Raw genomic sequence first — 13,546 nt, 5'->3', positions numbered from 1 at the left:
GAGGACATTGGAAAGCTTACTGATCCTACCTCTTATCAAGAAGCCATTAATAGTGACCAAGCCTCTAAATGGAATGACGCCATGATTGAGGAGCTTAATTCCATGAAACATAATGACGTTTGGGATTTGGTTGAACTTCCTGAAGGATCCAAACCAACAGATTGTAAATGGGTTTTCAAAACCAAACTAGACCCGAATGGAAATGTTGAACACTATAAGGCTAGACTGGTTGCAAAAGGCTATACTCAAAAGGCTGGAATCGATTATCAAGAGACCTTGAGTTACATTAGATGGATGTCATGGCACTAGTAGCTCATTTTGATCTTGAGTTACATCAGATGGATGTCAAGACCGCTTTTCTTAATGGAGACTTGGAAGAAGACGTATACATGTGGCAGCCTGAAGGATTTATTCCAAAAGGTAAAGAGCACATGGTCTGCAAGTTGAAGAAGTCCATATATGGGTTGAAACAAGCGTCACGTCAATGGTACCTTAAGTTCGATGAAGTCATGAAAGGACAAGATTTCTTAAAGAATCCAGTGGATCAATGCACCTATCTCAAGATCAGTGGGAGTAACTTCATAATCCTCGTTTTGTACGTAGATGACATCCTACTTGCAAGTAACAACTTGGATATGCTGCATGAAACGAAACGCATGCTTTCGCAGAATTTTGACATGAAAGATCTCGGTGAGGCCTCTTATGTCATAGGTATCGAAATACATCGGGATAGGCGTAATGGTGTTCTAGGTCTTTCTCAAAGGGCCTATATTGACCGTATTCTGGAACGCTATAAAATGCAGGACTGCTCGCCCACTATAGCTCCAGTAGTTAAAGGAGACGTATTCGGTTCTTTCCAAACCCCGAGTACTGAGATTGAAAAGGAGCAGATGAGGGTGATACCTTATGCATCAGTAGTTGGGAGCATTATGTATGCTCAAGTCTGCACTCGACCAGATATCGCTTACATCGCCGGTATGCTAGGACGTTATTTATCTAATCCTGGATTGGCACACTGGAAAGCGGCTAAAAAGGTTCTACGATATATGCAAGGGACCAAAGACTACAAACTAACTTTTAGAAGGAGTGATGACTTAGAAGTAGTAGGATATTCTGATTCCGATTTTGCTAAAAGCAAAGAAGACAAGAAATCTACTTCTGGATATATTTTCATGTTAGCTGGCGGACCTATCTCTTGGTGGAGTCATAAACAGAAACTGACTGCAACGTCCACCATGATGGCTGAATATATTGCCGTTTACAATGCCACTTGTCATGGAATGTTGTTAAGGAACCTTGTCAGTGGACTTAAAATCGTCAATTCTATTTCTAGACCATTGAAGCTTTACTGTGATAACTTAGCTGCCGTAACTTTCTCGAATAGTAACAGTTCGACTGGCGCTGGACTGTACCTCGATACAAAGTATCTGTTTGTACGCAAACGGGTTGAGGAAAATGTTCTTTGTATTGAGTACATAAGTACAAATGATATGCTAGTGGATCCGATGACCAAAGGTCTTCCTCCTAATATCTTCATAGGGCATGTGTCGAAGATGGGGCTCACAAAAGATTTAATTTAATAACATATTGTACTTGTCAGGTCATTATTATTAAATTTAATAAAATTTTCCTCTGTATTCAGATTTTGTTTGTCTATTATTTACATTCAGCATGCATAATGATGTATGGACATTACTGTAACAAAATTTGTCTTAGTCAATTGATCATTGCTTATTTAGTTTTAAATTTGAGTCATAGTTTGACTAATGGGGTCCTGAGTTGATGTTCTTCTCTACGACTGTACTTATTGGCTATGATTTCGGTTTAAAACAAAATGAGTATTATCCCGGCCGGATTAACTGTGATACTCATAGATAAATGATCGCTTGGTCAAGTGGGAGAATGTTGGACTCACGTAGTTGTGACCTTCACCGATCATATATCAGTCCGATATGATAATTGACAAATAATTAAAATCCTTATGTCGGTAAATATACGATGGGCGTATTTACCATTAATGACATTATATATGGTTTCCCATTAGATGATTAGAATTAAAGAGACTTATAATACACATCACACAAAACACCAAGGGGGCTAAGTATAAATGTTATATATATAAATATAACATAATTAAGTCATTAGTGACTAATCAATCACATAACTAATTTCGCCCCTTCCCCCCCCCCCTCTCTAATTTGTGTGTGTGTGTTTTCTCTTCTTCCCCATCTAACCTATAATCACCTTAATTTGGGAACCAATCTCAATGGCAAGAATGTTGAATCAATTTACAGGTTCCTCAGGATCTTCAGGTTAGTAATCTTAATCATGTTTACATTATATTTATAATACGAATCAATATTTTTCCTAACATTATCAAGTAGAAACCTTTTATGTAGCAAAGCTATAACAACCAGCTGATTATTATTAATATTATATGAGATTGCATTTAGTTATAACTATTAGTATATTGTATGCTAAATTGCTAATCATATGTTTATGAGTTTTTTACTTAATATTATACCAAATTTAATGACTTGGTTGATGATAAATTTCCGTACCAAAACACCAAATTTGATGATTTGGACAATAAACTGGACATGGTCTTGGTTAGAGTTAGTGTTACTATATGTTGCTCTTACCATGGTGGTTTCATTTGAGATCTTGCAGCTTAACTTAACTTCTTGCATTTATTCATAAAATGGAAAACAAGGAGCTAGCCAAGATCGAGCAAGGGGCTTTTCATCATAACGTCCCAGAAAATCTTGTTTTGGTTACACACCTGTAAGACCTCCCATGTATTCTTCTCTTGATATGTTTCACTTTTCAGGAGCTTACAAAAGCCTTGGTGACTTATTTCATAGTTGGGATCAGAGAGATGACATTGATACGGCAGTAAAAAAAGATGGTCTATTATATTTCTTATGTTTGTTACATACAAATGAATGATATATGCGCCTTAAATATAAGCATAGAAACATGTCTACCTCTTGTCAAACACTTATGTTGAATAATACATGTTTTGGCTATTTTGGCTATCAATCGGTAAAAAAAACTTAATCATCCTATTTACCTACTTCAAATGATTATTATCCGGTTGGTTCATGAAACAACATTTGTAAATAGTGACGATTAGAATTCTCGAGATACTGTATCTTGTTGAGTTCTTACTTGGCCTTGTAACCTTTGTTTCTTTTGTTATCTGGTATTCAAACTTTGAATAAAATAATTTTGTCTATTTGAACCATGATTATACAAGAATTGGTAAGGAAGATAGCTCGTTTATTTGGGTTACTCTTCAAGATACTAGAACAACTATTAAGCAATGTTTAGTCTATATGCCTTGTCAATGTATCATGGTTTGACAATGTCACATCCTCAAGGCGACCCGGAGTTGAAAACTCTAATAAGATCATCTAGCTAAGAGGAATATCTTAAAAAACTTGTTAGACACTCTAATACAGATTCAACATACATGAATAAAAATACAGTCTACTACGACATTCTAACACTCAAAAGACAAAGATTTTGTCAAATACAGTCTACAACGTTATGTAACATTCGCACACTCAAAAGACAAAGATTTTGTCAAATACAGTCTACTACGATAATTGTAACTCTCTCACACTCAAAAGACAAAGATTTTGTCAAACACTAATACATTAGGTGTGACTTAACTATCGGGAAAATGCATAAAGACTGGTTGTTATGAAGTCTTCCTCCTAATCCAAAAGTTTGATAGATATAGGAAACATCCAAACTCTCTTTGACTAGTAATAGAAAACTTTGAACCAGACCATTATTTGTACATGATGAAGTGTGGTTTTAAGGAAAAAAGGAAACTGCGGCCTAAAGACGCCCTTGCATAAGTTAAAGTGACAGCCTATCTGAGGTTTCTTATTTTTCATTCGTATGATATTTTATGCTACTGGTTTTATTCAGCCCAAATGATTAGTAATTTTCTCAAATAATTGTATGCTAAATTAAATATTTTAGTGATGTGGTAATACTCGTATTATTTTTACTTTTTTAATTATTATAAAGTTTGTTTGTAAAAATTTGTTTGTAAGTGCAGTATTTTTCAAATTATTAATTTACTTTTGATTATATATTAAGTAATTACAAAAATAAAACTAAATTTTGACACTTCGTTCAAATAAAACATCGATCAAAAGAATATTAGTGATACTGTGATTCCGTGATCAAAGTTTTATAAAAAAAAAAAAACGGGCACTGTAGTTGATTGGAAATAATTTGGATGTGGAAGCTACGAGTATTTTTTTATGTGGTCCCCGTGACACAGATAATATTCGTGCAAATTGGTGTTTGAGTGGACGGAGCTAGTAAGTTGTAATCTTGATACGAAACGCAAAGTAAAAGAATCTTGACTAATTCAATTATTGATACAAAGTATAGGACATGAAAAACTATACCGTACCAATTAAATGTGCATGGTAACTTAGATCACATAAGTTGCCCCTTTTTCAGATTCGAGAAAAAGGTTATGGTGTGTTGATGAGTAGATTTCTCATCTATCGACTAAGTAGTATGACACGACTATTTACTATCTTATACAATATTGGCACAACACATATCGGATTATGAAGCCAGTTCAACTGGTGGAGTCATGGGGTATTTTTCAAAAGACGGATGTTAAGACACTCACGTCTACCATGTAGTGGCCCTCGACTTTGTATGATGAGGTGTAGTTGCTGTATGAAATGCGTCGTTCTAGGATACATAACGGATTATGGATCGAGCTCGTTGACTAGCAACTCAAACTTAAAGAATAATTAAACTAAAATTTTGAATCATCTAAACAAAGATAGAGTTCGAGATAGAGCAAATTTTTTTTACTATATATTCCAACTCAAGTGGAATGCCACTCGACCATGTTGTTTACCTCCTTACATGTGGGTTACGTATATTATATGGCTAAAAAAAGTTGATCAAAATTGATCTAGATGTTTAATGAATAGAAAACGGTATGGTCAACTGGTCAAGCAATGAGAAATGATAGACGTTGTTAAAATGGCGGGACAATGGGCCCATACAAAAGTTCATCATGTAGGAAAATGGGCCCTTTGAAATTTACCAAATTGGTATATAATGCTACAATTTTCTCCATATAAATAGACTGCAGAAGAACTTTGTTGGAAACAGAGTTGCCCTGTTTTTTCAACAGCCAAAAGACCAAAAACCCGAAACAGAGTTGCTCTGTTTTCACACAATGGATTTGTCTTTAGAAAGTGATGAACAAAGAATTATGGAAGGTTGGTTGTATCTTATTCGCTCCAATAAATTTGGATTTCAACACTTGCGAAAACGCTACTATGTTCTTCAAAATCGTCAGCTCAAAAGCTTTAAATCCATCCCACATTCCCTCCATACGGTTCGGTTTTTTGTTCATTGCCTTCTATAGTAATTGCTTAAATACATTCACAGAAGAAAAAACTAACTGTTTGGTGCATTCACATAATTTTCTAAGGATTTATTTTTGATATGAATATGAATATATATTCTTCATTACCGAAAATTACATATTGTTACTTGATATAGTTTACTGAAAAAACTACTAATGGGTGTTTGGAATCCCTTACAGAGAAGAAGACAATTTTGAAAAAGCGGGTTAATTCTTGTTTGTAAAAGGTGGTGATCCGTACTACCCTACCTATATTAACCGTACACCACCAAACATGTTTTTTATTATTCTACAGTACAACAACTTAAAGCATGTTTGTTGGTGTACGGCTAAAAAATGATGGTGTATGAATCATCACTTTTTAAAATAAAAAAACAAGTGCACCAACTCTCAAAACCTATGTTGCATGTATCAAAACTTCTATTCATCGTTATTGTATATATCCATTTACCTCTTCGGGTAACAAGTAGGTTAGCTAGCATGGCAGCATATAAGTTGAAAATCAAAACCGGTGTCATATTAGCTGTTTATAAGTTTTGAAAGTTGGTCACATACCTACAATAGCAAAAGATTGGAACTGCGATACATACAATAGAAGTTTTGAAAGTTGGATAGTACATAGTAAAAATCTGCGAGCTTCCATATCAATTGAGTGACTGTAACTGCTATACTTTATGGTTAATATTCTTAATATATTCTACACGACAAGTTTAATACATTTCAAGCGCTCGTCCTTTTTGAAGACGCCAACTCGTAACTGATAGATTTTATAAATCTTGTATTTATTTAATAGATTAATGAAGAGGCAGGCAATTATACAAACCATTATGGTATCACAGCATAATAGGATCCTCTCCTAAAACCCTTCCGCCCCTCTCTGCTACTTTATCTATCACCACTAAATATGCTTCGCATACACAATCCTAAACACCCCTTTAAATTCTATAATGTGGTGCTTCAAGTTTTGTAACTAAAAGAATATGGATATTGTAGTTTATTGACTACATAGTATTTATGCAGCATAAAAGATGATATGTATATATACATAGTAGTGTTAGTAAATTTGGTTTCTTGGTCCAGGATCCTGTTAGAAGTGCAGTTTTAAAGTCCTGCATAGGTGTAACAGACAACGGGCGAAAAAGCATTCTAGGCAAGGTATATTATGATGTAAATTTAAGAAACTTGTCTAGATGTTGGATCATGGAATGAATGTTTTAACTTTGATGTCTATTTGCAGGCTTTCTTTATTTTCACTCTTTGTGGAATCTCGAGTAATGCTAGCTGTGTGAAGGTACATAAAGTCTATACCTTCATTTCTAATACTTATGCATATAAGTTGTGATGTTGCATAATAGTTTTTTAATTTATTTTGGAACGGAGTGTTGCATAATAGTTAGGTGCAAGAAATCCAGAAGAAGCTGCAAGATGGGTCGAGGCCTTCCAAGAAGTATCTCTAAAGGTGCAGACTATATTAATATAAGATGACAAATTGCAGTTAGTTATTATAACTAACAAACAACATATTTTGTTAATTGTAGATGAACCAGCGTCAAGAAGATTTTTTGGATTGGGCTAAATGTAAACCACAACATTCACGGTACATTAATAATAGAGTAGCTTTATGAGGACACTTATTTGTATTTCAAGTGTATTACCTGTATGTTATAACCAAGATTTGATACTAGAGCAGGTCAAAGAGTCGAAATAGAGTACATGTTACAAACTCCATTGATAAGCCCTTCTCTTTAGCCGCGTTTACTGGTCATAAAACAGCTGCCATGTCGTCTTACTTGACAATATTTGGCTGTCACAATGGTAAATGGGAAAGGAAATCAATCAAATTTTCAATATCTTTAAGCCTCCATGCTTAAAATTGTGCTTCTTGTGTCAGGTCTCAGATTATTTAAAGAAGTAAGGAATCATGAAGATCAGAAAAAGGTTAGTTTGCATTTGAGATGGAAAATTCAGCTGATTCACATATTAGTGGGTCGATTTTGGGTTATTTTTTTATATCAAATGAGTCAAACTATAGTTTTCAGCTAAAAGTAGAACTATGAATGAGTCAACCAGGTTGAAAGTTGCCTAAAGTGTACATATAACTTTCTAAATCGTTTTATTTTCAACTTTATTTTCAACATCAAATTTAATGCTTTTAGCTCTTTATTAAAGACTAAAAAATGAAGAAAAAAAACTGGGTCAGACAAATCCAACATCGTTTTTTTAATGCATACTACGATTACCCATTACCCAACCGCCCGTTGTGCAACTGATGTTTCAAGATTCTAACTTTTTCGAACAGATGACTGGTCATTCTGTGGTAGCAGCCCTGAGTGTGATAGATGGAGACCCAGAGGCTGTTTTCCAGATACTTATGTCTCTCGGTTCTTCAAGATCAGAGTAAGCGTGGAATACAAAAAAAAATCAGCAATATTTTGACCTGTTAACTCAATCAAAGAGTGACTGATTGATGTAAAATTCCAGGTGGGACTTCTGTTTCCAGAAGGGTAGTGTGATTGAAAGTATAAATGGCCGCATGGATATCGTCCATGAGCTTTTGAAAGATAACTGGTTACCTTGGTACCATTCATACCTCGTGTTGTTTTTTTTGTAATAGTCAAATGATAGATGGTATGCCTAACAAGAGGATTAACAACTTAAGATGTGTGAAAGAATAAAGGTCCAGATAAAGATATAGAAAAAATAGAATCCATGTGTCGTACATTAGATAGATTAGGCATGTCTTTACTCTTTAGGCCTATATTATAGGGGTAACGATCTACTTATTTCCCTATATACTTACTTTGCAGGGGTATGAAACCAAGAGACTTGTTATTGCAGCGTTATTGGTGTAGGGAGGATGATGGAACATACAGTATGAAATCATTAATGTAACTTGTTGCTAAGTTCTTTAGTCTTCATTTGAATATAACTCCTTTTCTTTTTCTATCTTTGCAGTTATTCTTTATCATTCTGTACATCACAAATACTGCCCACCTCAGAAAAACCACGTTCGTGCATGCATTAAAAGTAATGTATGATGTAAATGTACAGTGACAGAAACTAACCATTGTTGTTTAGTCTGCCATTGTTTATTATAACTTTGCTATCTTCAATAATACTTAAAGATGTCGTAAATACATATTAGGTGGAGGGTATGTGATATCACCAACAGGTCAACTTAAACAATCAGTTGTGAGACACATACTTGATATTGACTGGAAAGTTTGGAGATCGTATCTACAAAAATGTTCTGATCAATCTCTATCAGTTCATATGATTGGAAGACTTGCAGGTATGTTTGTTCGACGAGTATTGTGTTTATGCTTCTCTTTTATCATACGGGTCTAATGTATGTATTTGAATGAATCTTTCTATATAGCTCTAAGAGAATTCTTCAAAACAAACTTAGCCAGTTATTTATCTGAGGGAAAGGATTTCACATCCATGAGTGTTACCCCTCAAAGCAGTGAAATTGAAGAATGCATGAAAAATGTAGAGTGTGAATTATCTGACCCTCATTCAGATCGACTGGATCTAGTAGAAATGGACTATGAATCAGACGAGTTCTTTGATGTTCCCGAAACTTTTGGTGACGTTCAGTTTGAAAGTGTAAATTGTGACTATGTTACTCTAACAGAAGATCGAACGGGTAATCTTCCTAACAGTTGGTCAGTTCCAGAACCTTCTTTGTTTCAACTTCGAGGAGAAACTTTCCATAAGGACCGGAAGAAGGTGACTGTTCTTCATTATCTTATTTAATTTTTTCCAAAGAAAATGTTGGGTTTCATGCTAATTAATTCAGTCTCCATGTTGGGATGTTGGCATTTCAAGGTTACTGCTAAGAGCACATTGATGCAAACCGTTGCTATTGACTGGCTGAGATCAGATAAAAGGGAAGATAATATTGCTGCCCGAGAAGGGAGCATTGTGCAGGTTGGCCTGTTTTTGTTATACCTATCATTAATGTTCCTAATACTTATAATCTTTCTAAATGAGATAGAGAGGTGGCCAGAAAACCGAACATGTGGGTTTGGTAATGAGTCTAAACGGGTCAGGCTCCCAACACTTTTTTGTTCACTATCTTGTACTTTTTTATGTACACATACTTAATGTCACAAACTGTATTACTAAAAGAATAATATGCTTTGTATTGAATAAATTGATTTAGCAAACTGTAAGCACTTGAATAGTTGAATACACGAGAGACAGCTTTAGACCCGTTTCATAATTTAGCTTACTTTCCACATTTAACCTATTTGACGTGTCATCAGAAATATACAACCCCATCATTTACATAAATGAGTTGAAACTGTCACTAATCATCCATACTGTCATAAAGGAAATTCACAAGATTTTTTCTGTAGAAATTTGCTGCTGATGGGCGCCCAGAGTTCTTCGTCGTTCTAAACCTTCAGGTAATTTGGTAATTCTACTTGGCCATTTTAATCCAAACTTTTGGAGCTCATTGGTTAACTTTTCTGACTCTGTTATAAATTGATTGATTTATGTGATTAATCAGATGCCAGGATCAACAACTTATAGTATTGCTGGTTACTACATGACAAGCATTCCTATCAAAGATATTCCCTTGCTAGAGAAATTTGTAGAAGGAGATGATGCATTCAGGAATTCAAGATTTAAACTTATACCTCACATAACTAAGGTGAATATAGCTGCTTTTACATGAAATAGAGGAATAATAGATGAGTCAGGCGGGTTAAGTTATGGGTTAGGGTCAAAATGGGTAATATTATGGCCGGGGTCTAAACGGGTTAAGTCTTTGACCTGAAACACTTTTTGTCTAAAATTTTGAACATTTAGTAGTTTAGTACCATGTTACTCTGTATATGATTACAAAAACTCTATACTAAAACTATTCACGTATATTTTAAGAAACATAATTTAGGAGGTTTTATGAATTCATTAGATACACTTCGGGTGATGTTTGACCCACTGCAATTGTAGTTAACTCTAGCTTCACCCATTAAGGATACAACATAAACTGATAGACCCGATAATATGTAAAAATGAGTAACATAAAGCAGAGATTATCATCAAGTTATAAAGGAGACACAAATGAAATTTTAATAAAAGTAACTTTTGGTTGTTCATTTGGATTGCCACCTTTATTCCAGGGACCATGGGTTCTGAAGAAAATTTCTAATAGAGCCACACTCGTCGGTCAATTGCTTAAAGTTAACTATATCCGTGGAAAGAACTACATTGAGGTACATTTAACAACTCTATTAGCTCTTTTTTTTTTGTGTTACTGTTTTGGAATCTAACATATTAGTATATGACTATTTGTTATATTTTAGCTTGATATTGATGTTGGATCATCTGCACTTGCAAGGGGGCTGGCTGGTACCGCTTTGAGCTGTTTCAGTAGTTTGATAGTCGAAACTGGATTTGTCATACAGGTACTTTACAAACTGACAAACGATGTTTTAAGACGTGCATTTTGGGTTTATGGTGATTCAAGGCAGCCAAGTTAAATAATGGAAACGAAAAACTTGGATTTGTGACTAAAAGTCGATTTTTTGATAAAATAGAAAAACAACAAACCCAGAAACATAGTAATAGACTAATAGTCTCATGTAAACAATGAGAAAATTGTCATTTTCACCCCCTAAACGACCCCCAAAGGCTAAAAACTGACAGTGCAATGTGGAAAGGGATGATTCTTAACTGTGGCCCGTTTTCCATCAACCATGTGAATTTCGTTCAATCCTGAGCTAAAAAATCAAGCCAGCGTTTTTAGGATGATGTTGAGATGATTGACATCATCATGAAATTATCTCTACGTTTTTTTCTCTCATAAGCTCCGCTTGATCCATAAATGCATCTGCTAAAACTGGATCATTTCCTCATCATTAAATTAAAGTGCTGTTATAACTATAAGTCTAGAATTCTTTTGTTTTACTGTAGAATGCTTGTTGCAGCATTAAAATTTATTTCAAAGTTTTGTGATATTCATTCATTCAACTCGTGCAGGCAAACACGCGAGATGAGCTTCCTGAGCAACTCTATGGTGCAGCTCGCCTAAACCATGTTGATGTTTCTAGGCTTTATGGGTAATTAAGCCCATGATCAAAATGCATTAGGCTCTTGGTTCTTCAACCCAAAAGATGCTGAGTACAATATACGATAACGATAGAAGATTTTATCAGTTTCAGATTCCGAATTGGAAAGTTGAGATTAAATGGTTACTTGTAACATGGTGTTAGTTAATTACTACATAGTAAAAAGGAGTATGTCTTTTTCCTATCAAGTCTTGTCTTGATATGTACGGACTATCAAAATTAGTAAGTGATGAATGATCAATTACTGTTGCTGTGTAATGGCTTTGTATTAAAGATTTAGTCGACGCGTTCATATATGTTACGAACATTTCATTTTCTTTTTTTCTTTTTAACGGGAACAAAATTACTTATGCTACCTTTTTTTGTAAAATGTAATGCCTTGTTTGAAAGTTGAAATATAGATTTACACTCTTGAAGGAATGCAGGAATAAGTGATCTGTTGGGTGCTTTGGTCTCCCTTTTTCATACATTTTATTGATCAAGTCTAACTGCATTGACATTTCCAACTAGACCAATACCCGGTCGTTGACCTGGTTATGAAATTGACCTAAAAACAACTGATTTGACATACTTAATCAAAACCAATCCACTTAAAAGCATACTTGACTAACCAACTTATCTTACTTATCAACCCGCTAACCTATAATTTAATCAACTTATTTTACTTATCAACCCGCTAACCTATAACTTGGCCAACTCTGTAAACCCCGGTCGATCACGAGTTGAACTTTTGAACATGAAACTTTTAATGTTTAGAGTTAGATCAGAGAGTGCAACATGTTAACATAACTGGGTCGTGCTTATATATTATATATTATCGTAATTAAAAAGTCAATATAACAACAAATGGTAATGTAAAAACAATACAAATAAAAATTCAACTTTGTAGTAAAAAAAGGTAATTGGATGGAAATCATCTAATGTACCATTTGGTATCCACTAATCCTCCAGTCAGGCTAGTGTCCAGATGATTCTCAGTCACTTAATAATCCTTTGATTATCTCAAATTTGACCTTCCCTGTAAAGTGGTGGCTAGTGGCTACTGGACTATTACCCAAAAGTTTTCAACTTTGTAGTATGATACACCATAAACTATCTATGTTACACGACCCTCACGGATGCCAACAGCCAGAAACCGTCACTTACATTTTAACTTCATGTCCTTACGATAACATTTAAAAAATATTTGGATGCCATGTATTACACGAGCACACTTCTAATCTATGTAAAAACTCTAACAACTAGTTATTTTTGAATCTATGATTATAAAATTTTGCATGTAATGAGCTCCCTTTGGGAGTACCAGCGGTGTAAGGCGTTTCGAACCCTAAACATACTGCCCGTTTGGATGTCACTGCTCAACTCGATGGAACGACTTTCCCATCCGTCGTTCAAAAAAAAATCTATCATATTCTTTCTTATAGTATTTTTTTTTCTTAGAAATTATAAATTTGGTGTGAGAGTTTATAAGTTTACCATTTACCAAATTAACTAAAATAGAAAACTTCCATTAATTTGAAACTAATCGATCAAAAATGTGAAAATATCAAACATTATTCATCATATATAATTCAAAACTAATTAAATTTTACCCCCCATTGGGTATTTGAAATAGGCATTTCTACTTCGAGTGAGCTCTCTAGCGCGGACACGGTTAAGACAACGTATGCTAGACCTCTCGCTGTCGAATCATGACACAAAATATTCAAACCTTTAAAAAAAAAAAATTTATCTACTGTAGTGTAAGAATAACTAATTAAAGTATGTTATTATACATAAACACTCTTATCATTGTCGTATGATTTTTTTTTAGTGTACTATGTACTTAAATTCTTTAAAGCAATTAATTAGTTAGTATATTTAATACAATTGATTACCATGTTTATATCTTTTGACTTTTATAATTTTAGAAATTTGACTTTGAATTTTAAAGGCCAAGATTTAAAGGATTGTAAATTTTAATGGTTAGGATTAAAAGTTAGCTTTATTTTTTTCTCTATGCTATGGTAGCCATATAAATATATAATATATAATATATAGT

The 13,546-nt window shown here is 34.2% G+C and overlaps 1 protein-coding gene across 1 annotated transcript; it reads left to right on the top strand.

The window, feature by feature from the left end:
• The first annotated feature begins 81 nt into the window (after window positions 1-81).
• Window positions 82-11,710, top strand: LOC122583556 (protein ENHANCED DISEASE RESISTANCE 2-like). Its single transcript, XM_043755948.1, has 22 exons — window positions 82-228; window positions 339-420; window positions 712-1,408; window positions 5,137-5,392; window positions 6,503-6,577; window positions 6,660-6,713; window positions 6,816-6,881; window positions 6,961-7,019; window positions 7,113-7,237; window positions 7,314-7,360; window positions 7,722-7,819; window positions 7,904-7,999; window positions 8,230-8,294; window positions 8,378-8,449; window positions 8,568-8,714; window positions 8,802-9,154; window positions 9,254-9,355; window positions 9,787-9,837; window positions 9,942-10,085; window positions 10,558-10,650; window positions 10,741-10,842; window positions 11,417-11,710. The coding sequence occupies exons 1-22, from the start codon at window positions 82-84 to the stop codon at window positions 11,498-11,500; spliced, it is 3,015 nt and encodes a 1,004-aa protein (XP_043611883.1). The 3' UTR covers window positions 11,501-11,710.
• Window positions 11,711-13,546: the final 1,836 nt, after the last annotated feature.

Source organism: Erigeron canadensis, chromosome 9 (genome assembly GCF_010389155.1).
Source record: "Erigeron canadensis isolate Cc75 chromosome 9, C_canadensis_v1, whole genome shotgun sequence".
NCBI classification, from domain to species: Eukaryota; Viridiplantae; Streptophyta; class Magnoliopsida; order Asterales; family Asteraceae; genus Erigeron; species Erigeron canadensis.
Note: the sequence above shows the minus strand (reverse complement) of the source record. Positions and strands in the feature narration are given on the sequence as shown.

What these genes read in the sequence shown, in the direction of transcription:
- LOC122583556 (XM_043755948.1), top strand. Translation starts at nt 82, where the DNA reads ATGATTGAGGAGCTTAATTCCATGAAACATAATGACGTTTGGGATTTG. An exon ending in AAAGATAACTGGTTACCTTG is followed by an intron (nt 8,000 to 8,229) that starts GTACCATTCATA and finishes CTTACTTTGCAG; the next exon opens with GGGTATGAAACCAAGAGACT. An exon ending in GTGGAAAGAACTACATTGAG is followed by an intron (nt 10,651 to 10,740) that starts GTACATTTAACA and finishes GTTATATTTTAG; the next exon opens with CTTGATATTGATGTTGGATC.